Source organism: Motacilla alba, chromosome 10, assembly GCF_015832195.1.
Source record: "Motacilla alba alba isolate MOTALB_02 chromosome 10, Motacilla_alba_V1.0_pri, whole genome shotgun sequence".
NCBI lineage: Eukaryota > Metazoa > Chordata > Aves > Passeriformes > Motacillidae > Motacilla > Motacilla alba.
Window position 1 is genome coordinate 3787816 of NC_052025.1, and position 24736 is coordinate 3812551.

A 24736-nucleotide genomic window follows, 5' to 3' on the forward strand; every position below is an offset into this window, starting at 1 on the left:
GAGAGCGGGACGGGACAGGAGAGAGGGATGGGACAGGAGAGAGGGATGGGACAGGAGAGAGGGATGGGACAGGAGAGAGGGATGGGACAGGAGAGAGGGACAGGAGAGAGGGATGGGACAGGAGAGAGGGATGGGACAGGAGAGCGGGACGGGAGAGAGGGACGGGACAGGAGAGAGGGATGGGACAGGAGAGAGGGATGGGACAGGAGAGCGGGACGGGAGAGAGGGATGGGACGGGAGAGAGGGACGGGAGAGCGGGACGGGACGGGAGAGCGGGACGGGACACCAGGACTGCGGGACAGAACCATGGATGAAACAGCGGCATGTGATGGGATGGGACTGTGGGACACAACAGCAGGGCATCCTGCCCTGCACGGCTCTTGCCCTGAGCCCACTGTGCAGAAACAAATTCCTGTTTTCCCAGAAAATTCCCCTCTTCTAGGAGGAAAATAACAACAGAATTAAGATATTTCCCTTCTCCTCCCACCCACTTCTGTTGGGTTTTTTTCCTTCCCAAACCCTTGCCTGGGCCAGAGCCGAGTTAAAAACGGGGACAGTATCTATCCCAGACCAGATCCCCTTCCCAGTGAGGACACGACCCTTGCAAACAGGAGCCCCTGACCCACACCGGAGGCTTTGGACATGATCCCAGGGAAACGCCTCCTCCCCAAAGCTGTGCATGCTGGAACCACGCTCTCCACACAGCTCCTTCTCTTCCCCTCCCAGAGCCACGTGCTTGTGAGGGCTCTGGACACGAGCTTTGCAGAGTAAGTAACAACCCAGAAGCTCCTAAGAGCACATTTATGTTTGTTCCTTGTTTTCCCTACAAAAGCACCAGGAAATAACCACACGAGGCACTGGTACCACATGGGTCAAACCAGTTTTTCCTTTATTAGGCCCAACTCCACGGCATTTCCATTGCGACTCAATAAAGGAAGAAGTTATGTCAGGTAAGATTTAAAGTTTGTGTCTCCAAGTGACGGTGTACAATCTGGTAGCATCAGCAGAACACTTGAGTAATCCACCTAGCATAGAAAATAACAGGGGAAAAATTTAAAAAAAGCCATTAAAGAAGCAGCCTGGAAGCTCCACTAAGCTTCCATGAGGTCCTAAATGAGTTATTTCCACCCCTTTTACCTTCAAAGCCTTGTTTAACCACGCTCAGCTCAAAAATGCAGGTACTGCATTCCCAGCACAGCTGATTCAGGGCCCCTGGCACCAAGACATTGTATCCCAGGGCAAGGAGGAGGAAAAGGACTTAAAATATCCAGAACCAAGCACTATTTGCAGCAGTCTGACACACAGTATCGCTATTCTAAGCGTAATATTTTAAAAAATAATATGACACTGGTCATCTCCTGAGGAAACTGAGTTAAGAGGCTTCACTTCCATGAGGATTTTTATTCAGGGCTTTATTTTAGTCTGAGATTAGGGCACATTAGGTCTTGCCTATGCTGTCTTTGCCAGGGAGTTTGGAGTACAGGACTCCCACACCAAGAGTCTGGGAAGCAACACCAAACCTTACCAGCAAGGTTTATGCTTTGTCCAGGCCCAGTTCCTCTGGAGTGGAGATTCCAAGTTCACTCAAAGTTGGTCTAAGCTCCTGGATAACATAAGGATAGATTTCCTTGTGGGGTCCTGCCTTGTCCTGAAAAAAAACCCCAAAACCAAAAGAATGGAGTTACTTCAAAACACAAATTTCCAAAGCCTCCCACTTCTGCCTGTGGCAGAGCAGAGCTCCTGGCCTCTAGGGCTGAAATAAAAGTCCTGGCTCCTCTGAACTCCCTGGCCAGGCTGGATTCAGGTTTCAAGGAGCTGGTTTCAGGTGTTCCCCAAGAGAGCTTTCTGAGTTACTTCTCTCAGTCCCTCAAGAAGCCAGCGAGCTTCGTGCTCATCATGCAGCCACTGATTCTGGCAGCAGGAAAGCATAGTTTCCCTTTGCACAGGGAAAGCTGCCCTGCTGCCAGGCTCTGGCAATGGGAACAGGGCAGTTCCACCCACCTTTACGACTTCTAGGATGCGGACAGCGCTGGCAAAGTCGTTTAACCGTCTGCAGGCCCTGAGAGCCGCGTCGATGATCTTGGGCTCCGGGACCAGGTCGTAACCCACCAGCGTGTTGATGCCTGTGGAGACAAGGAAACACCAAGGGGAGCTTGGGACCAGCTTGTCATGATCTCAAAAGGACCCCCTTGCTGTCTACGCCCTTCCTCTCTGACAGAAAAAAACAGCACCTCGTCAGCCAGGTGCTGCGGGAACGATCCCTCTGGCTGCAATTATCTGCTTATGAAATCACATTTTTAAGGCATAATTGGCCTTAAAAAATGAACCCTCCCATTGTATTGCTCCTGTACTGCCCCACAGACATAGCCCAGCCCCATAACCCCTGTGCACACACCCCACACTGCCCCACGGACATACCCCAGCCCCATGACCCCTGTGCACACACCCCACACTGCCCAATAACCCCTGTGCACACACCCCACACTGCCCTACAGATACCCCCTGCCCCATAACCCCTGTGCACACACCCCACACTGCCCTACAGATACCCCCTGCCCCATAACCCCCCCTGTGCACACACCCCACACTGCCCCATAACCCCTGTGCACACACCCTACACTGCCCCATTGACATACCCCAGTCCTATCCTTGCTGTGCACACAGCCCATACTGCCCTACAGATACCCCCAGCCCCATAACCCCTGTGCACACACCCCACACTGCCCCACGGACATACCCCAGCCCCATGACCCCTGTGCACACACCCCACACTGCCCCATAACCCCTGTGCACACACCCCACACTGCCCTACAGATACCCCCAGCCCCATAACCCCTGTGCACACACCCCACACTGCCCCATGGACATACCCCAGCCCCATAACCCCTGTGCACACACCCCACACTGCCCCACGGACATACCCCAGCCCCATAACCCCTGTGCACACACCCCACACTGCCCCATGGACATACCCCAGCCCCATAACCCCTGTGCACACACCCCACACAGCCCAATAACCCCTGTGCACACACCCCACACTGCCCCATGGACATACCCCAGCCCCATAACCCCTGTGCACACACTACACACTGCCCTACAGATACCCCCAGCCCCATAACCCCTGTGCACACACCCCACACTGCCCTACAGACACCCCCAGCCCCATGACCCCTGTGCACACACCCCACGCTGCCCCATGGACATAGCCCAGCCCCATAACCCCTGTGCACACACCCCACACTGCCCTACAGATACCCCCAGCCCCATAACCCCTGTGCACACACCCCACACTGCCCTACAGATACCCCCAGCCCCATGACCCCTGTGCACACACCCCACACAGCCCAATAACCCCTGTGCACACACCCCACACTGCCCTACAGATACCCCCAGCCCCATAACCCCTGTGCACACAGCCCATACTGCCCCATAGATACCCCCAGCCCCATAACCCCCCCTGTGCACACACCCCACACTGCCCCATAACCCCTGTGCACACACCCTACACTGCCCCATGGACATACCCCAGTCCTATCCTTGCTGTGCACACAGCCCATACTGCCCTACAGATACCCCCAGCCCCATGACCCCTGTGCACACCCCCACACTGCCCCATGGACATACCCCAGCCCCATAACCCCTGTGCACACACCCCACACTGCCCTACAGATACCCCCAGCCCCATGACCCCTGTGCACACACCCCACACTGCCCTACAGATACCCCCAGCCCCATAACCCCTGTGCACACACCCCACACTGCCCCAAGGACATACCCCAGCCCCATGACCCCTGTGCACACACCCCACACTGCCCTACACATACCCCCAGCAGTATACCACCCCAAAAAATGGGGTAAGTTTAATCAAACTTGGCAACTCCACCGCAAAAAACTGGAGACAGCCACGCAAGAAGTCTGCAGGGAGTTGTGGCCAAGCCATTAGCCAAAGTGCAAAGAAAAATGAGCATAGTAGAGCTCAAACACACTGTCCTTGGAGCAAATGCTACTCTCCCTCCCATCCAGGTGCTGGAATCATGGAATGGCTTGGGTTGGAAGGACCTCAGAGATCATCCAGTCCACCATTCTGTCACAGGCAGGGACACCTTCCACTAGAACAGGTTACTCCAAGCCCGGCCTTGGACACTTCCAGGCACGGGGAGTGCACAAAACGCCAAGTAAAGTTGTTATTTCTGGTCAGAAAACTTCTATTTACTCCAGGTTATGCTTCCCTGGTCTTCCAACTTACCTTTCCTGAGCTCCCAGGCATCGATATCTGGCTTGTTGAAATACGTCACCCAGCGAGCATCGAATTCTTCATCTGACTCTTGTGACCCGTGAGAGTAGCAGCGGGCAGGAAGCACAGCTGAAGGCAGGGAAAAAAGGAACAAACTTGGGGCAAAAGGAAGATAACACTGCTTTAGTCCTGACCAAGAGGCCAGAAGCCATAAAATATGGATTTCCCTTGTTACAGTCAGTCCTGGATGAGCCCCGGGTGGATGTAACTTATTAAATATCGTGGCTCATGTTGTAGCAAAGTGTCTACTTTTTTCCATATCAGACTTCCAAAGTTGGTCAGAGCAGGGGAAAGACACACAAAAACTCTGGATACCAGTCCTTAAGAGGTTTTCTGGCATTCCTTTTTCAGTAAAATACAGAATTCTTCCTCTTCCCACAGCCAAGAGAGACTGAGAAGCTTTAACATGCACATCCTCCACCAACAAAATTCCATGCAACTCCTAGAGAGGCTCCCAAAAGCAAAGGGATGAGAGATATTCCTTCCAACAGAAGGGTTGGAGAAGGAAAAAAATTGACCACTGTGTCTATCCAAGAGAAAACTCCTGGATCTCAAGGCTGCAATCGCATTAATATTTGATAACTAATCACCAAAAGCAGATTGTATGCTAATGCACAAATTAGTCTGATAGGATCATTAATTTGTTTCTTCACTCAGCACTATCACAAATTGCAGGTTTTTTTTGGATCAACCTGTATTTTTTTACCCCACAAAGGCTGGAATAGTTTTCCAAGGGGACTAAACTGAAGGACCACAAGCCTGGTGCTTCCTTTCCCCACTGCTAATCTCACTGCACTAATATTTGCAGAGAGGTCACACACCAGATACGACCTTGGAGCTCAAAGCTCTGCTTCACAGAAGTCAAATTTAGCTCCTGACTTTTTCTTTCTTAACCCAGCATGAACCACTCACAGCGATCAACTACAGGGTTTTATTTAAAAAAAAACAAAAAAAAACCCAGCACCACAACTGGGTTGTATTTTTGCTAATATGCTTCTCTTTGGTTTCATTAATGGCAGCTGAATTAGCAGGCAATTTGCTTTTTTAACAAAATTTAACCTGGTCCAACATTTCAGCTGCAATACTGGGTTTAGGCAACGGAAGCGTGAAAATAGCTTTATTTATTTTAGCTATGGAAAAGTAAACAACAGGCTGAGACAGAATTAAAATGCTCTTTTGGCTCCTGCAGGGAAATTCCCCCTCCTTTCCCCATCTCCAAAGCAGACCTTTGACCCTGCTTTCTGCAACAAATCACCTGCACAGCTGAGCTCAGAGCAAGAGCAGGGCTCTGGCAATGCTCCTGCTCCCAGGACACTGCTGAAAACCCTCCAGGTTTCAGCTGGCTGAAGGAGAATTCTTATTTTTCTTACACACAAAAAAAAAAAAGGAAAAAAGAAAAAAAAATTCAGAGAAACAGCAAATCTCAGCTGGAGACAAGCCTAAATTGAAGAGCTCAAACGCCATCTTTAAGTCAAAATCTGAAGTCTTTCCTCAACAAAACCATTCCCTGGATCCAGGAGGCAAATACAGACCACAAGAATTAACGCTCTGGCTTTCCAGGGTGTGTTTCTCAATTGCTGCTGCCTCTTTTCCACACTGATGTTTCTATCTGTATCTGGAGTGTCCCTCTGCCCTGAGTTTCAGCAGGGTCCATCAAGGTCATTGTCACACACATGACGTGTGTGTGACAGCCAACCTATCCAGGCAGAGATTCCCAGCTCAAGGAAGAACCAAAGGGCAAGCACCTTGGCTTTAAAGTGAACTCAACAAGCATTAAGCCTAAAATCACCTAATTTGACACAAAAACACGTTAAAGCTTCTCTGTGAGGGCCAGAATTGGGCAGTTTTCTCCAGTAATGAGCGCAGAAGAAAGACACAAGCGAAGAAAAACGTTAATTTACTGAAAATCTGAGAACGAGGAGCTCAGGGATTACACAAGGGAGGTTTTGCAGCAACAGAACCCCCCTGCAAAGGGGTCGCAGCAGCGTTAAGTGGGGTGTTTGCAACACAAGACCTTGGAAAAGAAGAACACAGAGCCACCTGGCAACAAGGGCCAGCAGCAGCCGGGGTTCAGCAGCTCAAAGGAACAGCGAGCAAGGATTTTAGCGGATTTAAAATAACAAAGGACCAAGGGTGTTGAGCAGCATCTAAGAAATGCTGTGCTTATTATACTAAAAGACAGCAGCGACAGGCTCCCTAAGGCAGCTGTTTAACTCACACGTGCCGCAGCAGAGGCACACACAAGTCTCCGAGCATTATTAGCGTCTGTTAATTAGGTATTAATTGCGATGCAGAGGTTAATTAGCCATTAATTGCGATGCACGGGCAGTGCATTCTCTGCAGCCTCCGTCTTCCAGCCCTGCCACCCTGGCCACCATCACAGCACGCTGCCTGGGGCTGGTCCTCCTCCTCTCCCTATTAACTGAGGCGTTAATATTATAAATAAAATTAACTGGGGTGTTAATTAGGAGAGCGAGGGCTGGCGCGGAGCCGCAGCGCACCCGGGGGCGGCGGGCGCCCCGGTGCTGCGGAAGTCACCGCCGCCCTCCATCAATGTCACCTTGGCGGGGGGCGCAGGGAGAGCGCCGCCGCCCCTCGCTGCAGCCCCCGGGCGGTGCCCGGTGCCCGCTGAGGCGGTGCCGGCGGGGGCGTCCCGGTGGCGGCGGCGGGAGCGGCCCGCGCTAGGCCGCGGGGTCACCGCAAGGACACGCCGGGCCGCGCGGCCTCGCTCCCCGCCGCGCCGGGAGCCCGGCCGCCAGCCGCGGCGGGAGGGACGGAGACGAGTGCGGCCGCTCACCTGCTGGGCCGGCGGGCCGGCGGACGGCGGCGCGGAGGCCGGAGACGGCGCAGCGGCGGAGCAGAGAGGCGCTGGCGGCCAGCATGGCGGCGGGCTGTGAAGGAGGGAGACAGCACCGGGAACCGGGGGCGCGCCGCTGGCTCCCGCACCGCACCGGGAGGGAGGGAGGGACGGAGGCGAGGGCCGGGGGGCGCCGCTGAGGCGGGTACGGCGGCGCGGCGGGGACGGAGCGGCAGCGTGAGAGGGCGGGAGGCCGCGGGGACGGGCTGGGGGCGCGGCGGGGCGGGACCGCCGCCATCTTGGGGCGGGGCCGGCCGCCATTTTGTGCGTGAGGCGGGCGGTGTGGGGGCCCTGGGGTCACGGTGCCGCTTGTCGGGAGTGCTCGGGCTCGTTTGTGACAGGTTCGCTCTCGGTTTGGAGCGGTTCCGGCTGCTGCTGCCCCCATTTAGCGGAGCCCGCGCAGCCCCAGCGCAGCCTCCCCTCCCGGTCAATGGACGCCCGCCGCACTCGGTCCCTGTGAGGGGAATGGGCTCAGACCGGCTCAGCTGCCAGCTCCCCAGTTCTCTGAGAGTGTCCCTGTCCCCACACCGTGGGCTGCTGCCCTCAGCCACCATCGCAACGCCCGGGTACGAAATGGTCCCAAAACTCGTCCCTGGGGCTGTGCCTCAGCAGTGCCGCACAAAACCACAAAACCATCGTGATTATTCTACTCACCATGCCCCCCGGTATCATCATCCTGTTTTAAATACTTGTTGTTGTTACAGTCATTTTTTATTATTTTCTCATGCAGGAAGACATCAGTCCACAGCCAGCAAAGCAAGCAAGGAGGGTAAAATCCCCAGTGCTGCCTCTGTGATCGGAAGCTACCTGCCTATGAAATCCATTAAAAACATCTTGCAAATTAACAAAATAAGGAGAAATAAGTGCTTTTTATTTTTTTTTCCTTGCTCAGAGAAATGTGAGGTGGCAGCAGTGGAGGTGAAGGGCTGTTAAGTGTTCAGCTATGTGGCTCTCATGGTCTTCAGGCTCTGATCGAGGTGTTTACAGAGGGATTTATTACTTACAGGTTTATTAATTAATTTTATTTGTGATTTTTGATGCGTTTGGGGTAGGTGCCTGTTCCTGATGCTACTGTGTGGGGTGGAGGGTTGATCCTGAGTGGGGTCTGCATTGGAGAAAGGAATTGAGAGCAGCTGATGAGACAGAGCCCAAAGCTTTACCATCCCCAAACCCAACCAAAAAATGATCTTTAACATAAAAAAAACAGTTGGAAATTAATGTTCGAGTGAAGGGAATCAATCTGCAGTAGGACAGATAAGCACGAGCCTCTGGCTCGAGGAGCAGCTGCCTGCTGAGGGAGATAACAAGGTCACTGCTTCACAAAACAGCCCCTGCTTTCTGCTCTTCCTCCTCCTCTCCTTTCATTCCCGCTCCCAGCCAAGCAAGCCCTTGACAAAGAGGGAACGCTGACTGTCCCTGTAGAGCGGGAGTGAGGCAGGGAGATAAGGCAGCTGCAGCCAGAGAATTCCTCACACGTGCATTTTGGGAAGGGTTTGCTCCTCAATACCGATTAATTCATCCTGCAGTGCTGCTGGGTGCTGGGCAGAGGGAACCAGGTGGATCAGGGCTTGGCATCCCATAACCCATCCCCCAGATCTCCCCTGTCCCCACTGGAACTGGGGTTTTGCCAGGTGCTGCTGTGCCGGCACAGGAGACCCAAATCCCATTCTTCCAAGGGACAGAGTTTGGCTGGGATCCCCTTGTTGTGAGCAGGCAGCAGCCTTCACTGCTGCTGATCCATGCCACGGCCAGCAGCCACGATGATCCCCCCATTTTCCCACAGACATATCTCAACTATTTCTAAAGAGCTTTTATTTTCCATTCATTTCTCTTTACCCCCTGGAAGTAGCAGGGATTTTGCTCCAAAGCACTCTGCAGCCAAGGCATGACCCCAAAGCCTCCTCATCCTGTGCTGGGCACTACATCCAGTCACAATAACCCCCCACCCAACACTTCCATTGCCCCAGCTCCCCACACCATGGTTTCCCCTGACTCCAGACCAGAGCATCCGATGCGGGTTGTTTTATTTCCTTGTGCTGTCCCACAGGCAGGCAGCACAGTGCAGTGCTTGGCTCTGAGGGTGCAGGAAGGGAGCACCCCCGTGCTTGTTTGGGTGGGTTTTTTGGGGTGAATCACGGCCTCACAGGATGCTGAGCCTGGCATTAATAACTCCGACAGCTCCTCAGCAGCGGGTTTGATAATGAAGGTTTTATTCCAGCAGGCTGGGGGCAAACTCATCTCTCCTGATGGATGAGGCGTTGCAGCGGGGAGCAGTGGTGGTGGTCCGGGCACCCCTCGGCTGCTCTGGCTCCCTGGGAGTCGCTGCAGGATGTGGCTGGTGGTCACGGTGTCCCCAGGTGGCTGAATTAGAGGTCACCAGCTCCCCCCCCACATGCTCACCTGCTTCAATCCATAACCAAGACACGGTGGGTTTAAGACTCACGCCAAATCTGGGGACCCCCATCCACAGGGGTCAAGGAGCAGCAAGTGGGGACAGGTCAGGGGGAGCCTGCAGCCCACCAGTGACCCCAGAATGAGTGGATATTCCTGCCTCGATACCTGGCTGGTGGGGTGGGAGGCACTGGGGTCAGTGGTCCTGCTGGCCAGCGGTGGTCCCCGTGCCCCTGGCGCTGTCAGACACCTGTACCTGCAGCTTCTTGGGCAGCAGCTCCTCGCAGGGAGGCGGCAGCGGCCGCTTCAGCCCCTTGGTGGAGGATCCCAATGTGCCTTCTCCCGCCTCGTGCTGGGGCTCGGGGGGCTGGTATCCCGTCTGGTTGGGATCCAGGGGGTCCCGGGAGAGCAGGATGCAGATGGAGGGGACGTTCTTGTGGACAGTCAGGTTCTGTGCAGGGCTATCGGGCGGCGGGTCCTGGTTCTCCCAGACCTCCAGCACGGTTTTGTAGCGTACCTTGGTGACCTGGTGGAGCCCTCCCAGCTTGCGCTTCATGATCTCCACGCAGGTGATGGTCTTGGTGACCGCCCTGCCGCAGCCGCTGAACACGATCTGCCGCCTGCCCTTCAGCTCCATCTGGGCCATGGCGAAGTTCATCAGGTTCCTGATCTTGCTGCCCTCCTTCACTTTCATCTCCACCACGTCCGGGGGCAGGTCTGGGAAGGGTAATGGCATCTCCTCCTCCGAGGTCCTCACCTTTCGGAAGTTCTCCATCCTGGACGGGGTGACGGGCTTGGCTCTCCCTCCTTCGGCAGCCATCCTTCACCTCTTCCCGGTGGATCCACACAGGCTCCTAGCTCCCCGTGACCATAGCAGGGCTGACCTCGCTGCCCTCCAGCCCAGCCCTGCGTGCTGCAACCGCCAGCCCCTTCTCCTCGGCTCTCCGGGGGCTGGCAGTGGGCTCGGTGGCAGTGCCAGAGGCTGTCTCCTGTGGGAGACAGGGCTGCAGGATCCCCTGGGTGCTCCCAGTTGCTCCCAGCAGGGATAACAGCTTGCTCCAGCTCTCGGTGATGCTTGGGCTCCTCCGCTCCCACTGCAGCACTCGCTTCTGCTGCTCTTTGCTTCATTCTGGACTTCAGCAGCCCCCAGAGCTGTTCTGTGTAATTAGCAGATCCTCCCCCTCTCCCTCCCCTTCCTCCCCTCCTCCTCCTCCCCTGCTCAGCCGCCCATTCCAGCACCCAGCTCCTGCCTTCATCCCTGCCGGGCAGAGGGGAGGGCAGGGAACCCGGGTCCCTGTCCCGGAACAGAGAAGGGAAGGAGGGGAGGGTGGAAGGCAGAGGGAGAAGCTCACTCTTGCCTTCATAATGTTCCCAAAGTCCTGCCCCCTTAAAGAGAACCTGGTCCCTTCTCTCGGCGCTGGCTCCTCTCAAGGACACCCTCTGCTAACTGCAAATGTCACCCTGCCTGCCTGCCCTGCAGCATTCCCACAGGGATGCAGAAGCCCAGCCACGCTGTGTCCAGGGATGGCACAAAGATGCAGCAGGTACTTCGGGAAGTACTTTGGAGTCTGAGCTCGACCCTTATTAGCCATGAGAGAAGCCACTGGAACCCACAGGCAGGAGAAAGCCTGGCAGATGGCATTGCAGGCGAGCGTGCATCGAGTGTACCAGGGCTCTGCTCCCCCCAGCACCCCACAGCCTCAGCCCCGGCTCTGCCGGCAGGAAAACCTCTCAATTCCCAAAGCTCCGAGGAGCAGATGCCGTGGCAGAGCTGGTTTTCACGGGCAATTTCTCTCCCTCTCCCCCGCTCCTCCTCCTTCCCCGTCCCTCTCCCCGCTGCTCTCCCAGTCCCTGTCCCTCATTCACCTCCCAGCGTGGAGCTGCCCACTGTGGGCTCACCATTACATCTACTGGCAACAAATCCCAGAAAATCCCTGCTGCAGGCCAGGAGATGTCCCCTTCCTGCCCCCAATCCCTTCCCGGAGCAGAAGCGACGTCCCTGCCCCAGGCTGGCCCTCTGCCCGCCCCTGTCACCTGCCTGTCCCCTCCCGCCCCGCTGGCCGGGGATCATTGCACAGTGGAAAGACATGTGAGTATTGACTTGCAGTCAAATCTTATCGGCCTCTGGAGGCCCCTGGATTGGTTTCACTCCTAGCAGGGCTTGAAAAAATGCCTAAATAAACAAATAAATAAATAAATACATCGATCCCATGTCCGTGGAGGTGAAGGCAGGATGTGGCTGTCATCTCCTGTCCAGGGAGGATCCCACATCCGTGTGGTCCCCAAAGCAGCTTTCTGTGGATCCCACTGCCTAAATGGGGGTGGATTTTGGACACACCCGATCCAAACACTGGATTGGGGTCTGGGTGGGTCTGTGGGATGGGATGGGATGGAGTCCTCCATCCATAAGCAGTGTGCTGGAAAACCCCTGTAGATGCAGAGCATTGTTTCCCAATCCATCTAATCCTCCCTGGGGCTCCTTGGGCACAGAGAGGGAAACTGAGGCAGGGCAGACAATGCTCCCAGGCTCACTCCCTGCACCAGATCCAGGCTTTGAGCATTCCCAAGTTCCTTCTGGTGCTCTGCAGTAGTGAGCAAACCTATTCACTGGTCTCCCACCATGAATTCCTCACTGCTGTGAGACAAAACAAAGACATTTCTCCATCTTTCCATTTAACAACAATTCATGGAATCCGTGCAGAAGGCACTTGGCTCTTTCCTTGGGCAGGCAGGGATGAATTAATCCCCTCAGGGAAACTCCTGCCTTCAAAATGTGCTAAACCCCCGAGGAAATAATGGGGAAGGATTTTAGTGAGTGAGAAATCCCTCAGGGTCATTATCCAGGTAGCCTGGGAGGGTTACAGGGACAAGGAGGGCTGACAGCTCCAGAGCTCTGGGCAAGCCACGTGAATCCCTGGTGCTGGCTGAACCATCCAGCCCTTCTTTCCTGGCCCAGAACCAGCTCCTGCCTCCTGTGGCCTGTTTTCCATGGCATCATGGCGCTTCCCCACCATCGGATGATGGAAGCAGCAGCAGCTTCTCCCCCCCTCCATCTCTAATTGCTGCTTAATGAACTCTGCCTATCACAGCCTCTGAAATGGAGGCAGGAGAGGTGCAATCACAGAAAGCCTTCCAGAGGGAACGTTCCCCCCAAGGCCAAGGCTGTGCTGGGAGCAGGGAGGGCATTAATGACAGGGCCTTATTTTCCCTCTGCAGCGCTTAAAATGTAAATGAAATTCATTATTAGCAACTCCGTTGCTAATTACCGTCTGAAGCTATTCATTAGCCTGTCAGCTTATTTGTTGGAGGACAACAGAGTGGATGGGTTACTCCAAGCCGAGGAATAGCTGAAATGAGCTCAGTGGGGTGGGAGAGGAAAAGCAGGGATGGGGGACAAAGGCACAGACAGCTCCAGCCGTGGGGGGTCAAGGAAACAAAAGCTGGAAAAGAGGATGGGGAGTCCTTTAAAATGGAGAAGAAGCGAATGGGAAAGGCAGGAGTGATGAAAAACTAAAAGAATTACACACTGAGGATTGTCTGTCTGTCTGTCCTTCTTGAGCAGCCACTGTGGTCACAGTGGGACCCACACCCAGGGAGTGATTTCTGCTTCCCCTTTCTTTCTCTCTGAGCATTCCAGTGCCATCCCAACCCCATGCCAGAGGATTTCCAAATCCCTGTGCGAGCCTCTTGCCTGGTCCCAGCCCCACAGGAGGTGTGAGCTTGGAAGAGCTGCTTGGGAGAGCAGCCAAGAGGAGAGCTGGTGGTGGCAAGAATGGAGAGGGCTGCTGGACACAGCACGGAGCTCACACAAACCTGGAAGAGTGGGGAAAAAACCCCAGAAACATATTCCTAACAGAGATCAGGGCAGCTGGAGAGGAGCAGTAACCTGAGCCCCTGTCCTCCACCTGCCCTCTCCATATTTTCTTTCATGCAAGGTGGCCCTGCTTGGGAACAGGACGGAAAGTGGGAGCATCCGATACAAGGAAAGTCTCGGTGCCATCGCCCATCTCTGCGTCACATCGGCGCGGCTCAGGTCTCAGCCTCTCATCACGTTGCACTCGGCAGCGGGCTGATGCCAGGGCGGATTGTAACCCTGGCAAAAGGGGTGCAGAGGGACCTCCGGGATGCCACAGCTGCAGGGATGCCCTGTCCCCATCCCAATCAGGGTCCTGGAGCTGCTGCTTCCCAGGAGCGGCCCCCTGAGGATGCAGCCCAGGGTGCAGGGGCTGTGCCAAGATGCCAGAGGAACCTTTGGAGCACCAGGTCTCTGCTGAGTTCTTATCCCTACCGTAAGCAGAAAATTACAGAGCTCGAGATAATCCTTGTTTTGAATAGCCCGACAGCAAAAGAAAAGGGAAAAAATCCCTTTCATAAGACAAATCCCTCTGCAGAGCTCCAGCATGATAAGCAGACGGATGTTGTAAGGACCCTGAGGGCATTAATAAACCTGAATGTTCCTCACCAACCCCACCTGGAACCCCAACACCCCCCGCCCATGGCCCAGGAGCTCTTTTTAAGCTCAACCCAGGGGTCTCAGTCCTAGTCTCAGCTATGTCAGGACTGGTCTCTGGGTCAGCTGCAGCTGGTCTGGACTCCAAACGACAGACTGACCCTAAACTGCACCTGTGGATTGATTTCCTTGGTTTTGAACCTGTTTTCTTGCTGGGAATTTGCTGCTTGATCCAGCCTTTTCTTTGACCCTGCCCTTCCTCCCCGGCCTGCCCTGCTTAGGCAGTGTGGGATGGGCAGGGAGGCTCTTCCCCTGTTCTCCCTTGGCTCTCCAGGGTGCTGCAGGGGAGCACACATCCATTTGATTCCTGAATATCCCTGACTGGAAAACCTGCAGGCAGACAGGAACACAGCAGTGCCGAGGGCAAGGATCAGCTCTGTAGGTGACCATTCCCAAAGCCTCAGTGGGATGGGAAGGTGCTGAGGCAGCAGAGGCGCAAGTGGGGAGGAAATTTAGGTGAGAGAAAGCAGGAGAGATAAGAAATAAGGGACAAGAATCCAGCCCCAAATCTCCAGTGTGCTCAGTGCCCACAGGCAGAGCCAGAGCAGCTCTCCAAGGGGCTGAGCATCCTCAGTGCTTGGCAGGAGTGGGAATCCATGGTCCCATCCCTGCCCCCCTTTCCTTCCCTGCTGCTGGGCAGGGCATGGAGCTCCATGTGCAGGGGTCCCTTCTCTCTGAGGGGATCAGCTCAGGGTCCAAGACCCAGAAAGGGGTCAGAGTGGACAGCTGGGCCCCCTGCTATGGGGTCATCTGTGGCACACTGGTGTTCCTGCTTCCCTCTATTTTACCATCTGTGAAACAGCCATTTTCCCTGATTCTGCCAGGTTTCCTTCCTTGCATCCCCACAGCAACGCTGTTCCCCTGCCGAAGGGGTTTGGCCACCAGGGCTCCCTGGTGTAAAGAGATTTTGCTGCTCCCTTGCCCAGCTGTTCTCATCTTCCCATGGTGGGATGTTGTCCTTGCTGCCCCTCTGTGACCCTCGAGGCTGGACCCTGGGAAGGGAGGACGATTTGGCTGTCAAATGAAATATTTTTCACAACACTTCACTGATATTCTCACAAGCACTAAGGCAGGAGGTCCAAGTGGTGTGCACAGAACTCTGTGTGCTGACACTGAGAACAAGGGACACAGCCCATGGAGCTCTCAGGCTGATTTGGGATTTATATCCGTGTCCTGTGTGTGTATCAGTCCAGCCCCTCCCCCTGCCCTGCACATCCCAACCTTGGCATAACTGGCAAAAGCAATTAACATGTCCTCTGCCCTTCATGCAAGCTATTAATTAATTACTGCTCCCAGAATGAAGCACATCAGGGTATGGACATGGAGAACCCCAAAACTGGCCCTGCTGGGGGGGAGCTGCTGGTTTCCTATTGCCTCCTGGATGGAGGGAGCCTGTGTGCCCTGCCAGGGGCTGTTCCCAAGAGCCCCTGCCCTTCCAAGGGTGGTCTTCTACCCACATAGTGCTTGCCATACCCTGGGTAGGGGTCACTGAATCCCTGCCCCACAGAACCCCCATCCCTATAAAGCCCCCCAAGCCCCATAGAGCACTCCCAGCCCTATAGAGCCCTGATTGCTGCAAAGCTCTCCAAGCCCCATGAGCACTCCCAGCCCCATGGAGCCCTGAACCCTATAGAGCCCTCCAAGCCCCATAGAGCACTCCCAGCCCCATGGAGACCCCAGTCTTATAAAGCCCCCCAAACCCCATAGAGCAATCCAAGCCCCATGGAGCCCCCAGTCCTATAAAGCCCCCCAAACCCCATAGAGCACTCCCAGCCCCATGGAGCCCCCAGCCCTATATAGCCCCCCAGACCCCATAGAGCACTCCCAGCCCCATGGAGCCCCCAGCCCTATATAGCCCCCCAAACCCCATAGAGCACTCCCAGCCCCATGGAGCCCCCAGCCCTATATAGCCCCCCAAGCCCCATAGAGCACTCCCAGCCCCATGGAGCCCCCAGCCCTATATAGCCCCAATAAAGGCCCCGCCCCCAACACAGGCCCCGCCCTTTCCCCATGGCCCCGCCCCCTCCATCCGGCGGCATCAGGACCCTGGACAGCGGCGGGCGCTCTCGCGAGATCGCGGCGCTGCCCATAGCGCGGGTGGCGGCGGCGCCGCAGTCTCGCGAGAGCGCGGTCGCTGCGGCAGGAGCAGCACCGGGCGGGCGGGCGGCCGCCGCCACCCGCCGGGGACCGGAGGGGACGGGACGGGTCACGCCACGTGGTGAGTCCCGGGAGTGTGGAGAGGGGAAACGCCTCGGCGTGAGGGCGCTGGATGCTCCCCCCGAGGGGGCTGACCGCCCTTTGCACCGACCTCCCGCTCTGCGCCCCGCTTGCGGGGGGGATGCGCGGCGCGGGGACGGCCGCGGTGACCCTGCACACGCGTGGGTGCACCGGGGACCGAGCGGGGGTTGGGCCGCCCTTCTCCCCGATCCAGGCCGCTGCTGGGAGGCTGCGCCGGCTTTGAGGTGGGGATGCGTGGGGCACGCAGCCCTTCACGCGTGGAAACGCACGGGCAGCGATGCCGAGCCCTGCCTGCCCTCCCCAAACGCGCCCCACGCACCAGACGGGTTTCTTCTCGCTGCCATCACCTCTGCGATCCCCCGTCCTTTTTCCATCCGCTCCACCGTGTTCCTAATTTTGCAAAAAAACACCCCACCCGAATGTATCGCTGTCGCGGGGCTGTCGCCCCACGGTGGCGCGGCTGTGGGGCGGGGGGCGCGGGGCCGGGCCGTGTGTCCCCGCTGCCGGCACACGTGGGCAGGGGCGGCCGGGCGGACGTCACCGCGCCCGAGGAGCTCGTATTTATAGCGCTGGCGGCATGGAAGCATCCGGGGGCTGCCGGCGGATATCGGGGACGGCCAGCCCTGGGGGGGTGCGAAAAGACCCCTAGAGAGAACCGCCCAATCCTCCCAGGAGCCCCAGGCAGCAATTGCCGGGACCCCGTGTCCTGGGAAATGTGTTGGCCGCTGCCAGCTCTGCCTGGATAGCTGGGAAAGGGCAAAACCTGCAGGCAGGTGGGGATACGCCATTTTCACGCTTCTGTTTCAAACCTCAGGTATTCCGTTTCTTGCTTTAATTTACCGTAAATTTCACATCTGGCACAGAGCTGAGCATGGAATGGCCTGGGATGGTCCTGGGATGCCGAGCTCCCCCCTTTCCCACCTGCATGCTCTGGAATGAGGTGCCAAAGGACATGAGTAATTGTTAAGCCAGGCACTCAAGTGACTCATTTGTGACAATCGCCACTGATTTATTTTTTTTTCCAGCTGATTTCTCTGCTCTGATTTTCTGCTCCCTTTTTGGCCTTGTTTTTGGCTTGGGCTTGCAGAGATGGCAGCAAGGCGGCCAGGTAGTCCCCTGTGCTGGAATCCAGCAAAAAATAACAACAATACATTCTTTTAAAGAATTATTTTGGGGCCAGGTCATGAACTTGGGGGTTTCAAACTGCCCATAACCACCTCGTTTCCCTGCTGCCCTACCTGGCCCTCTCCTGGATGTAGGTCAGTCGGGAGTGGGAGGCCCCACATCACTGGATCCTCTGGTAATCTTCTGCCTTAACTGGTACGTAAGCCTGAGCCAGGGGAGCCAGGATTTATCACACTGCCAGCCAGGTGCCAGCCTGGATGTGTGATAGTCCAGAGTGTCACAGAAGTGAAGCCAAGTGCTGTCCTTGAGTTGTTTGGGAACGGGGGGTCGGTGAAGGTTTTTGCAGATGTCCCTGACCACTTCAATCAACCTTTTTTTTTCTCTCATCCTCCCCCAGCTTTGCTAAAGCTCCCACGTTTTTCCCAAGTATTTTTCCCGAGGAGCAGAGAGGCTGAGCGTGTGCCAGCATGGCAGGTACAGGGGGCTCTGGAGATCACGGTGGGTTCTACGGGCCATAATGTCACCTCATTAGCCAGTGGGGTGGTGGGTGTCCATGGCTGCAGGATCCATAAATCCACAGGTGTGGCCAGTGAGGGCTGAATTTGATCCTTTTGGGTGGGTTGGTGGCGGTTTTCATGGGAAATCCTTAACTCCTGTGTAAAAAACTCCTGTGTACTTGTCCATTCTTGGGGTTATTTAGGAAGCCTCTTGGTTTTTGTTCAGCTCTGGGCAGTGCCTGACACCAGTGAAACTTTTCCTTGCAGAAAAGGTGAACAACTTCCCTCCCCTGCCCAAGTTCATCCCCCTGAAGCCATGTTTCTACCAGGACTTCGATGCGGAGATCCCGCCGCAGCACCGGACCATGGCCAAGCGGCTTTACTACCTCTGGATGCGTGAGTGGCCGCGTGGGAGTGGCTCCAGTGGGATTTGTTTGCCTCTCCAAAGGCTGCTCCTCTGGAAGCTGCCAGCTGAGAGGGCAGGGCAAGGTCAGGGGAAGGCCTTCTCCCCCTCCAGGCCTTGGTGTCTCCTGTTAAAACTCAGGAATGAGAGGTGGGCTGCAGCGTCCCATGGATCCCAGCCCTTCCAGCCTCCAGGATGGAGCTGTGGAGCTGGCTCAGTGTCCCAGGGTCACTGGTGGTGCTGTTGATGTCCTGCTGTAAGGAGGAGACGGCTCAGACTGGAGGGCTGGTGTGCCTGCCCCCCTAAAACGTGAGGCTTGAGGCTTCCCGGAGCTTGCCTGTTCCTCTTGCATGCCTCTGTGTGCCGTGCTGTGCTAACAGAGCTGTCACCAGCTTCCGGCCTTTCCAGCTATCCTGGATCTCTCTTCTTCACCAAATGTGGGCAGGGAACAGAGCCAGAGGGACAGGTCACACCCTAGCATGGGTGGAAACGTGCACAGCTCAGGGCAAGCTGGCACCAGCATTTCATTTCTTTCTAGTTCCCTTATCAGGCATTTCCCCTGAACTTTGGAAGCGTCAGTGCCCAGGGAGCGCCCTGTGCTTTAGGGGCAGGTTAGGAAGAGCTGAGGTAACACCACAGAGGTTGTGTGTTCCTGCTTTTGGCACGGCACCAGGCTGGCATCCCTGGGGCTGTGTCCCGTCAGGAGGGTGACCCTGGGATGGCTTCATCATGTCAGGAGGGTTCACTTGTTTAAGGCATGGGAGGAAAAAGGCTGTGCTTCCCTGGGGAAGCTCTCATGGGGGTGTTCAGTTCCCTCCCCATCCCGACCAGGATGTTCTTCCTCTTAATGTAACAGAGATTGGTCCTTGCTCCTCAGCACAAGCACCAGCTCTTAAAGCCAGTCGCTGTCCCTTGGGTTTTGCCTCTGGAGCTCCTCTCTGGGTTGTTTTCTCCCCACCAGCCCCTCAGACACACAGCACAGAGTGGCTGGAAGGTCCCTTCATGTCCTTTAGGGCAGCTGAGCTCCTTGCCTTGCCAGCTGCAGCTCTCAGGCAGGCGGCTGTGGGAGGGCTTTCGTTCTCGTCGAAATAATGAATCATTCTCCGAACTCGGAGGCGTCAGAATGCAGCTGAGCCTTCCCTGCTTTGTCCTGTGTCTGCTGAGCTGGGACTCATAGTCGGAGCCCTTGTGTGGCCTGATCCCAAGCAGGGGTGGGCGAGGGAAACGTGTCACCCCCTGAACCGGCGAGGCGGGGTCAGGAGTCCAGGATTCTGCCTCTCAGTGGTGCTCCTTCAGCAAAGATGTATCTAGAACAAGCAAAAAACTTCACCACAATTCGTCCAGTTTCCTTCTCTTAGTGGAAATGTGTCCTGGCACGATAGGAGTGGGAGGATGTGACTCTTGCCAATCTTCAGAGCTCAGGAACTGCTTAGGGAATGACAACTCTGAGCGATACACTGATTTTCCTCCTGTTACGCTCGGCTGAGGGCTGACCCCTTTCGGCCCAGCCAGCCCGGGAATGTGCTCCCAGCTTAATTTAAGGGAAGTCCAGCTAGGACAGGACTCTGAGGCCACGTCTCTGGGGTCGGGGTCCTTTGTGTCTCAGTGCCACCCTTGCGTCCGTGCTACTCTGCTCTGTGTGTGTGTGTGTGTTTGCAGTGAACAGCATCACCTTGGCGGTGAATCTCGTGGGCTGCCTCGCGTGGCTCATTGGAGGCGGCGGAGCTGTAAATTTTGGACTGGCAATTCTCTGGCTCATTCTCTTTACGCCCTGCTCCTATGTCTGCTGGTTTAGACCTATTTACAAAGCTTTCAAGTAAGTGGTCGCACCTGAGCCTGGCTTCTTTCTGCCTTGTTTTCCTTCTTAAACGGTCAGTGTTTAGCTTGGGGCATTGCCTGACTAATTGGGGGAATTCCTTTCTGTGCAGCCCTTTAGCTTTACTTTCTAACCTTCAAAACCAGTTTGGGATTTCCTGGGGGCCAAACCCCCCATCAGGCGATGTAAAGACATTTTCCTTGTGCCTCTGTGCAGTGGTGGGGGACAGTGGTGAGGATGCAGCTGGGGTGCCACTTTCCCTCTCATCCCTGAGGCATCTCTTATATTTTCCACACATCCTTGAGGTGTTTGTACGGATTACCCACAGCGCTGAGGTCACTCCCAAAATCTCGAGAACTAGGGGTGTATTTATTCCCCATGTGGGGTGGTGTGAGCTGAGAGCCGTGTCCCAGCATAGATGTCCTCAAGCCCAGCTGACTGAGCCATAGGGAGGGTCTGGTGCCCCGTGGCTTTCCCAGGCGCCCCTTGACCACCTCCAGCCTCTTGCAGTTTCTCCTTTGCCTTTAATTTTGCTTTTCATCCCCCTCCTGCTAAACCGTGGCCAGGTCTGATACGTCGGAGCAGCTCCCTTCCCTTGGAGCACGGCGGGGATAGAGGTGCAGGAATGACTGAACCTTCTCTTGCAGGACAGACAGTTCCTTCAGCTTCATGGCCTTCTTCTTCACCTTCATGGCCCAGCTGGTGATCAGCATTATCCAGGCAGTGGGGATCCCTGGATGGGGGGTCTGGTAAGGAAAATGCTGCTGTGTTGGGTACAAGGGTGGTCACTGTGGTGTTTCAGTGTCCTTACTGGTTCTCTCCTTGGGGAAGATGGTTTGAGGAGCTGAGAGGGCTGCTGGCAGTTTGGGAGAGCTGGTGGATGAACCAGTTGTTTCCATCTCCTTGCAGCGGCTGGATTGCAGCAATTTCCTTCTTTGGGACCAACGTGGGCTCGGCTGTGGTGATGCTGATCCCCACCGTGCTCTTCACAGCCATGGCAGTCTTCTCCTTCATTGCTCTCACCATGGTATGGCAGGAAAATCAGGGGTTCCACGTCGCTTTGGGTGGCCCTCCTGCCACCCCGGGAGCTCCGTGCCGGCTGCTCCGTGCTCAGCCCCTCTGGATTTTCCCTGCAGGTGCACAAGTTTTACCGGGGCAGCGGCGGGAGCTTCAGCAAAGCGCAGGAGGAGTGGACCACGGGGGCCTGGAAGAATCCCCACGTGCAGCAGGCGGCCCAGAACGCGGCCATGGGGGCGGCGCAGGGCGCCATGATGCAGCACGAGACGCAGTACTCGGCCACCCCCAACTACACCTACTCCAACGAGATGTGAGCAGCAGCGGGACTCTGTCCTCAGGAGGAAGAGCTGGGGGGGGAAAGGGAGGAGGAAGCCTGAGCTGAGTTTCTGCAGCTGTCTCAGAAAGTCAGAGTGTACCATAACGGTGGTTCTTTTCCCGTCTTTGTAACGAGATCCTTTGGGATTTTTTTCTTTCCTTTTTTTTTTTTTTTTCCTGTTTTTCTTGTCTTGAGCTCTTCTTTTCTCTTTTCTTTTTCATTCTGAAGAGGCCGTGAGTTGACCTGCAGGGCTCTTGTTGTGCGTGGTAGTCGGTGTCCGTTCACGTGTCTTCTTTTTCCCTGTGGAATAGTGTACGGTGGTGGTTTTTTAATTACTGTGGTGATAGGTGTACGTTAGAACCTCATCAGCCAAAAGCCCCCCCCCATGCCCCCAAAAAGGGAAAAAGAGCAACCAGCACCCATCTTCCCTCTTGGAATAAGCCCCGAACCTCGGGTTTTTGACGTGTGTGAGTTTTCTCTTTCAGTTGGTAGCGTCCAGCCACTTGCCACTGTCTCAGCAAGGGCAAGCAATCCTGGGAATTCTCCTTTTTTCTTTTGCTTTTTAACTAGCAGGTGGCTGGCTGATTTAGGATTTAAAAAAAAGAAAAAAAGGGAAAAAAAATATAAGAAACCCTCAATCCTGCTGTTGATATGCTGGAAGCCAAGAGATTCCTAATCTACACCCTGGCTCAGGATCTACAACTTCTGTCAGTGTGTGGTGTTGTGAGTAGTTTACACTTCGACGTGAAGGACCAGTGTGTGTGTGCACGCGTGTGTGTGTGTGTTGGGGAGCAAGGACAGGTTTTCCCTGTGGGATACAACCATCCCATTCCAGATTCTGCATCCTGAGTCTGTTTATTTTAAAGGCTTCTGTTCTGAAAAGCAGCTGTAAAAGCGACAAGAGCGTTCCTCAGAGGACCTACGCTTGGGCAAGGCTGCGGGTCAAATCTTGCCACCCCGTATCCCAGCACATCCAAGCAGTCTCCCTGCTCATGGAAATAGCCAGGCCAAGATTTGTCCCCGTTAGCTTTGGAGGTTTGTGCTCATTTAAGTCTCTTAAGGAAATCTCCAGGCTGGAGGGAAGGACTCCTGCTCACTTGTGCTCCTGAAAAGCGTGGTGAGATGTGGCCCTGTGTTTTCCTGGTGCAGAAATCCCCGTCAGGCCTGAATCCCTGCCATATTTGGGGATGTAGGATGTTAAATAACGATCCTGCACCCTAGCAGGAGGCAGCTGAGCTCACACCAACACTTCTTGGGGAAGGTGACTGGCACATCCTGGAAAAGGTTATGAGTGGGAGCATAAATGGGATGGATGCTGCAGGGCAGGAGTAGGGAAAGTACTTCTCTGAGATGCTTTTCAACTCTAAATGCACTTTAAATAAGCCAAATTTTTCTCCAAGTCCTCGAAAAGCAGCCCAAACAGAATCCAATCCAGCCCTGTGGCTCCAGGATCTCCTGCCTGGCACAGGGAAGGAGCTCAGTGTGCCACCAGCCAGGACTGTGCGAGTCCCCAGCCCCGTGTCTGTCCCCTCCAGCCCTCCAGTGATGCTTGGATGTGACCCCTACCCCTGAGAATCACCCCAAAAAGGACCTTCTCTTCTCCAGCAAAGCACACCAAGACTAGTTTCCTTTTTAAGGGTGTCACTCCAGTCATTCTGCAATAGGCAGTCGTCTCTTGACCAGACTAAAATGCAGCTACTGATAAAATGCCTGTCTCCGTGTGTGTGTGTGTGTGTGTGTATATATTTATGTATAAAATGTCAGGAGAAAAGTAATCCTTTGCTAAGCCTATTATGTACTTAATCAGGTTTAAATATTGTGCAATCCATTTCTAGCTCGCCTAAAACTTACTCTGCCAAACCACGTGCTCTGTCATCCGTGTCTGAGAAATGATGGATTAAGTGACTTCACCTCTTGCATTGACAATAAGATGCATCAATAATAACTGTAACGAGCTGTAACTAACAGACATTGCTTCAGCACCTAACCCTCCTCTCCGATGTGTCTCCTGAGTGTGTGAGCGCTGAAACGTTGCCCCCGTGGCTCCAGCCAGGTGGGAAACTCGTCCCCTCGTTCTCACCTTGGTTGTGAGCTGTCCCTGCTCCATGTGGGGCCGATGTGGCTGTGATCAAAGCTGTGATCAAAGCGTGGTGCTCCTGGAGCCCACGGGGTGGGAGAGATGGGGTGTTCCTGCTGCTGGCCAAGAGGCCTCTCACAGAACACACCTGGGCTTCTCCTGAGGTGTCCCTGTCGCCTTCCACGTCCCGCGGTCAGCAGAGCACAGCTCTCTCTGCCTCTTGCTGTCCTTGCTTCTTGTTTGCAGTCAATATCAGAGGGGTGTCCAAATAACTGCTGCTTTTGAGCTGGCTCTGCAAAGGGCTGGGCACCACAGGCTGCCCCGGATCTGTCGTGCCCACATAATCCAGGAATGGTTTGAGTGGGAAGGGACCTTACGGCTCCTCCAGCAGAGACACCTTCCAGTGTCCCAGGGTGCTCCAAGCCCCATCCAGCCTGGCTCTGGACACTTCCAGGGATCCAGGGGCAGCCACAGCTGCCCTGGAAAACCGGTGCCAGGGCACAATTCCTTCCCAGTGTCCCACCTAACCCTGCCCTCTGGCATGGGAAGCCATTCCTCCTCGTCCTGTCTGTGAATCAGACAATAAATACTCGGTCCTTCAACCTACTTTCCCCTGCCAGCTCCGTGTGGCTGCCCTGAATCCCACAGGAAAGGTTTCACTATAGCACTTTCCTAGGCTCCGATATCACTCCTGTCACTTGAGGGGCCCTCAGACCCTCTCCTCGACCCCGTTCCCCACACGCCTTCTACGCCGAGTTTTTTTGGCTTTTGTTCCGTTCCAAAACCTTGCCACGAGCCGGAATCCCCGTTAAGACTACTTCCCGAGCAGCCTGAAGCCACCCCCTTGCCCTTGGCGAGATCCCCCGCGCGGGCACGACTGGGGCACAGAGCGGCACGGAGCCCTCCCGGGTGGCAGCACCCACGACGGGGCCGTGAGGGGCCGCCATGACACCCTCTCCTCCCGCCGGCCGCGCGCGCTGCCCGCACCAATCAGCGCCGAGGGCGGGAGCAGCGCGCACCAATCAGCGCCGAGGGCGGGAGCAGCGCGCACCAATCAGCGCCGGGGGCGGGAGAAGCGCGCACCAATCACGCCGGGGGCGGGAGCAGCGCGCTCCAATCACGCCGAGGGCGGGAGCAGCGCGCTCCAATCACGCCGAGGGCGGGAGCAGCGCGCACCAATCAGCGCCGTGCGTGC

General features: G+C 55.6%; 3 protein-coding genes and 1 long non-coding RNA gene across 4 annotated transcripts; 2 read left to right on the plus strand and 2 right to left on the minus strand.

Annotated features, from left to right (window-relative positions):
* Positions 1-861: 861 nt before the first annotated feature.
* LOC119705250 (cytochrome c oxidase subunit 5A, mitochondrial) lies at positions 862-7404 on the minus strand. The gene is made up of 5 exons (XM_038147448.1): positions 7092-7404; positions 4247-4363; positions 2002-2123; positions 1526-1648; positions 862-1025 (listed from the first exon to the last, which is right to left on the minus strand). The coding sequence occupies exons 1-4, from the start codon at positions 7387-7389 to the stop codon at positions 1535-1537; spliced, it is 651 nt and encodes a 216-aa protein (XP_038003376.1). The 5' UTR covers positions 7390-7404; the 3' UTR covers positions 862-1025; positions 1526-1534.
* A 153-nt stretch (positions 7405-7557) lies between these two features.
* LOC119705252 lies at positions 7558-8001 on the plus strand. The gene is made up of 2 exons (XR_005258176.1): positions 7558-7717; positions 7882-8001. It is a non-coding gene; the product is annotated as an uncharacterized LOC119705252 (long non-coding RNA).
* A 1162-nt stretch (positions 8002-9163) lies between these two features.
* On the minus strand, positions 9164-11340 carry RPP25 (ribonuclease P and MRP subunit p25). Its single transcript, XM_038147449.1, has one exon. The coding sequence runs from the start codon at positions 10360-10362 to the stop codon at positions 9739-9741; it is 624 nt and encodes a 207-aa protein (XP_038003377.1). The 5' UTR covers positions 10363-11340; the 3' UTR covers positions 9164-9738.
* A 4779-nt stretch (positions 11341-16119) lies between these two features.
* Positions 16120-23456, plus strand: SCAMP5 (secretory carrier membrane protein 5). The gene is made up of 7 exons (XM_038147430.1): positions 16120-16270; positions 17813-17889; positions 18180-18308; positions 19975-20131; positions 20779-20880; positions 21041-21158; positions 21268-23456. Exons 2-7 carry the CDS (start codon positions 17883-17885, stop codon positions 21460-21462), a joined length of 708 nt encoding a protein of 235 aa, XP_038003358.1. The 5' UTR covers positions 16120-16270; positions 17813-17882; the 3' UTR covers positions 21463-23456.
* The last annotated feature ends 1280 nt before the right edge of the window (positions 23457-24736 follow it).

What these genes read in the sequence shown, in the direction of transcription:
- LOC119705250 (XM_038147448.1), bottom strand. Translation starts at nt 7,389, where the DNA reads ATGGCGGCGGTCCCGCCCCGCCGCGCCCCCAGCCCGTCCCCGCGGCCT. An exon ending in CCGGCCCGCCGGCCCAGCAG is followed by an intron (nt 4,364 to 7,091) that starts GTGAGCGGCCGC and finishes CCCTGCCTTCAG; the next exon opens with CTGTGCTTCCTGCCCGCTGC. An exon ending in GCATCCTAGAAGTCGTAAAG is followed by an intron (nt 1,649 to 2,001) that starts GTGGGTGGAACT and finishes GTTTTTTTTCAG; the next exon opens with GACAAGGCAGGACCCCACAA.
- RPP25 (XM_038147449.1), bottom strand. Translation starts at nt 10,362, where the DNA reads ATGGCTGCCGAAGGAGGGAGAGCCAAGCCCGTCACCCCGTCCAGGATG.
- SCAMP5 (XM_038147430.1), top strand. An exon ending in GCTTTACTACCTCTGGATGC is followed by an intron (nt 18,309 to 19,974) that starts GTGAGTGGCCGC and finishes GTGTGTTTGCAG; the next exon opens with TGAACAGCATCACCTTGGCG. An exon ending in CCTATTTACAAAGCTTTCAA is followed by an intron (nt 20,132 to 20,778) that starts GTAAGTGGTCGC and finishes CTTCTCTTGCAG; the next exon opens with GACAGACAGTTCCTTCAGCT.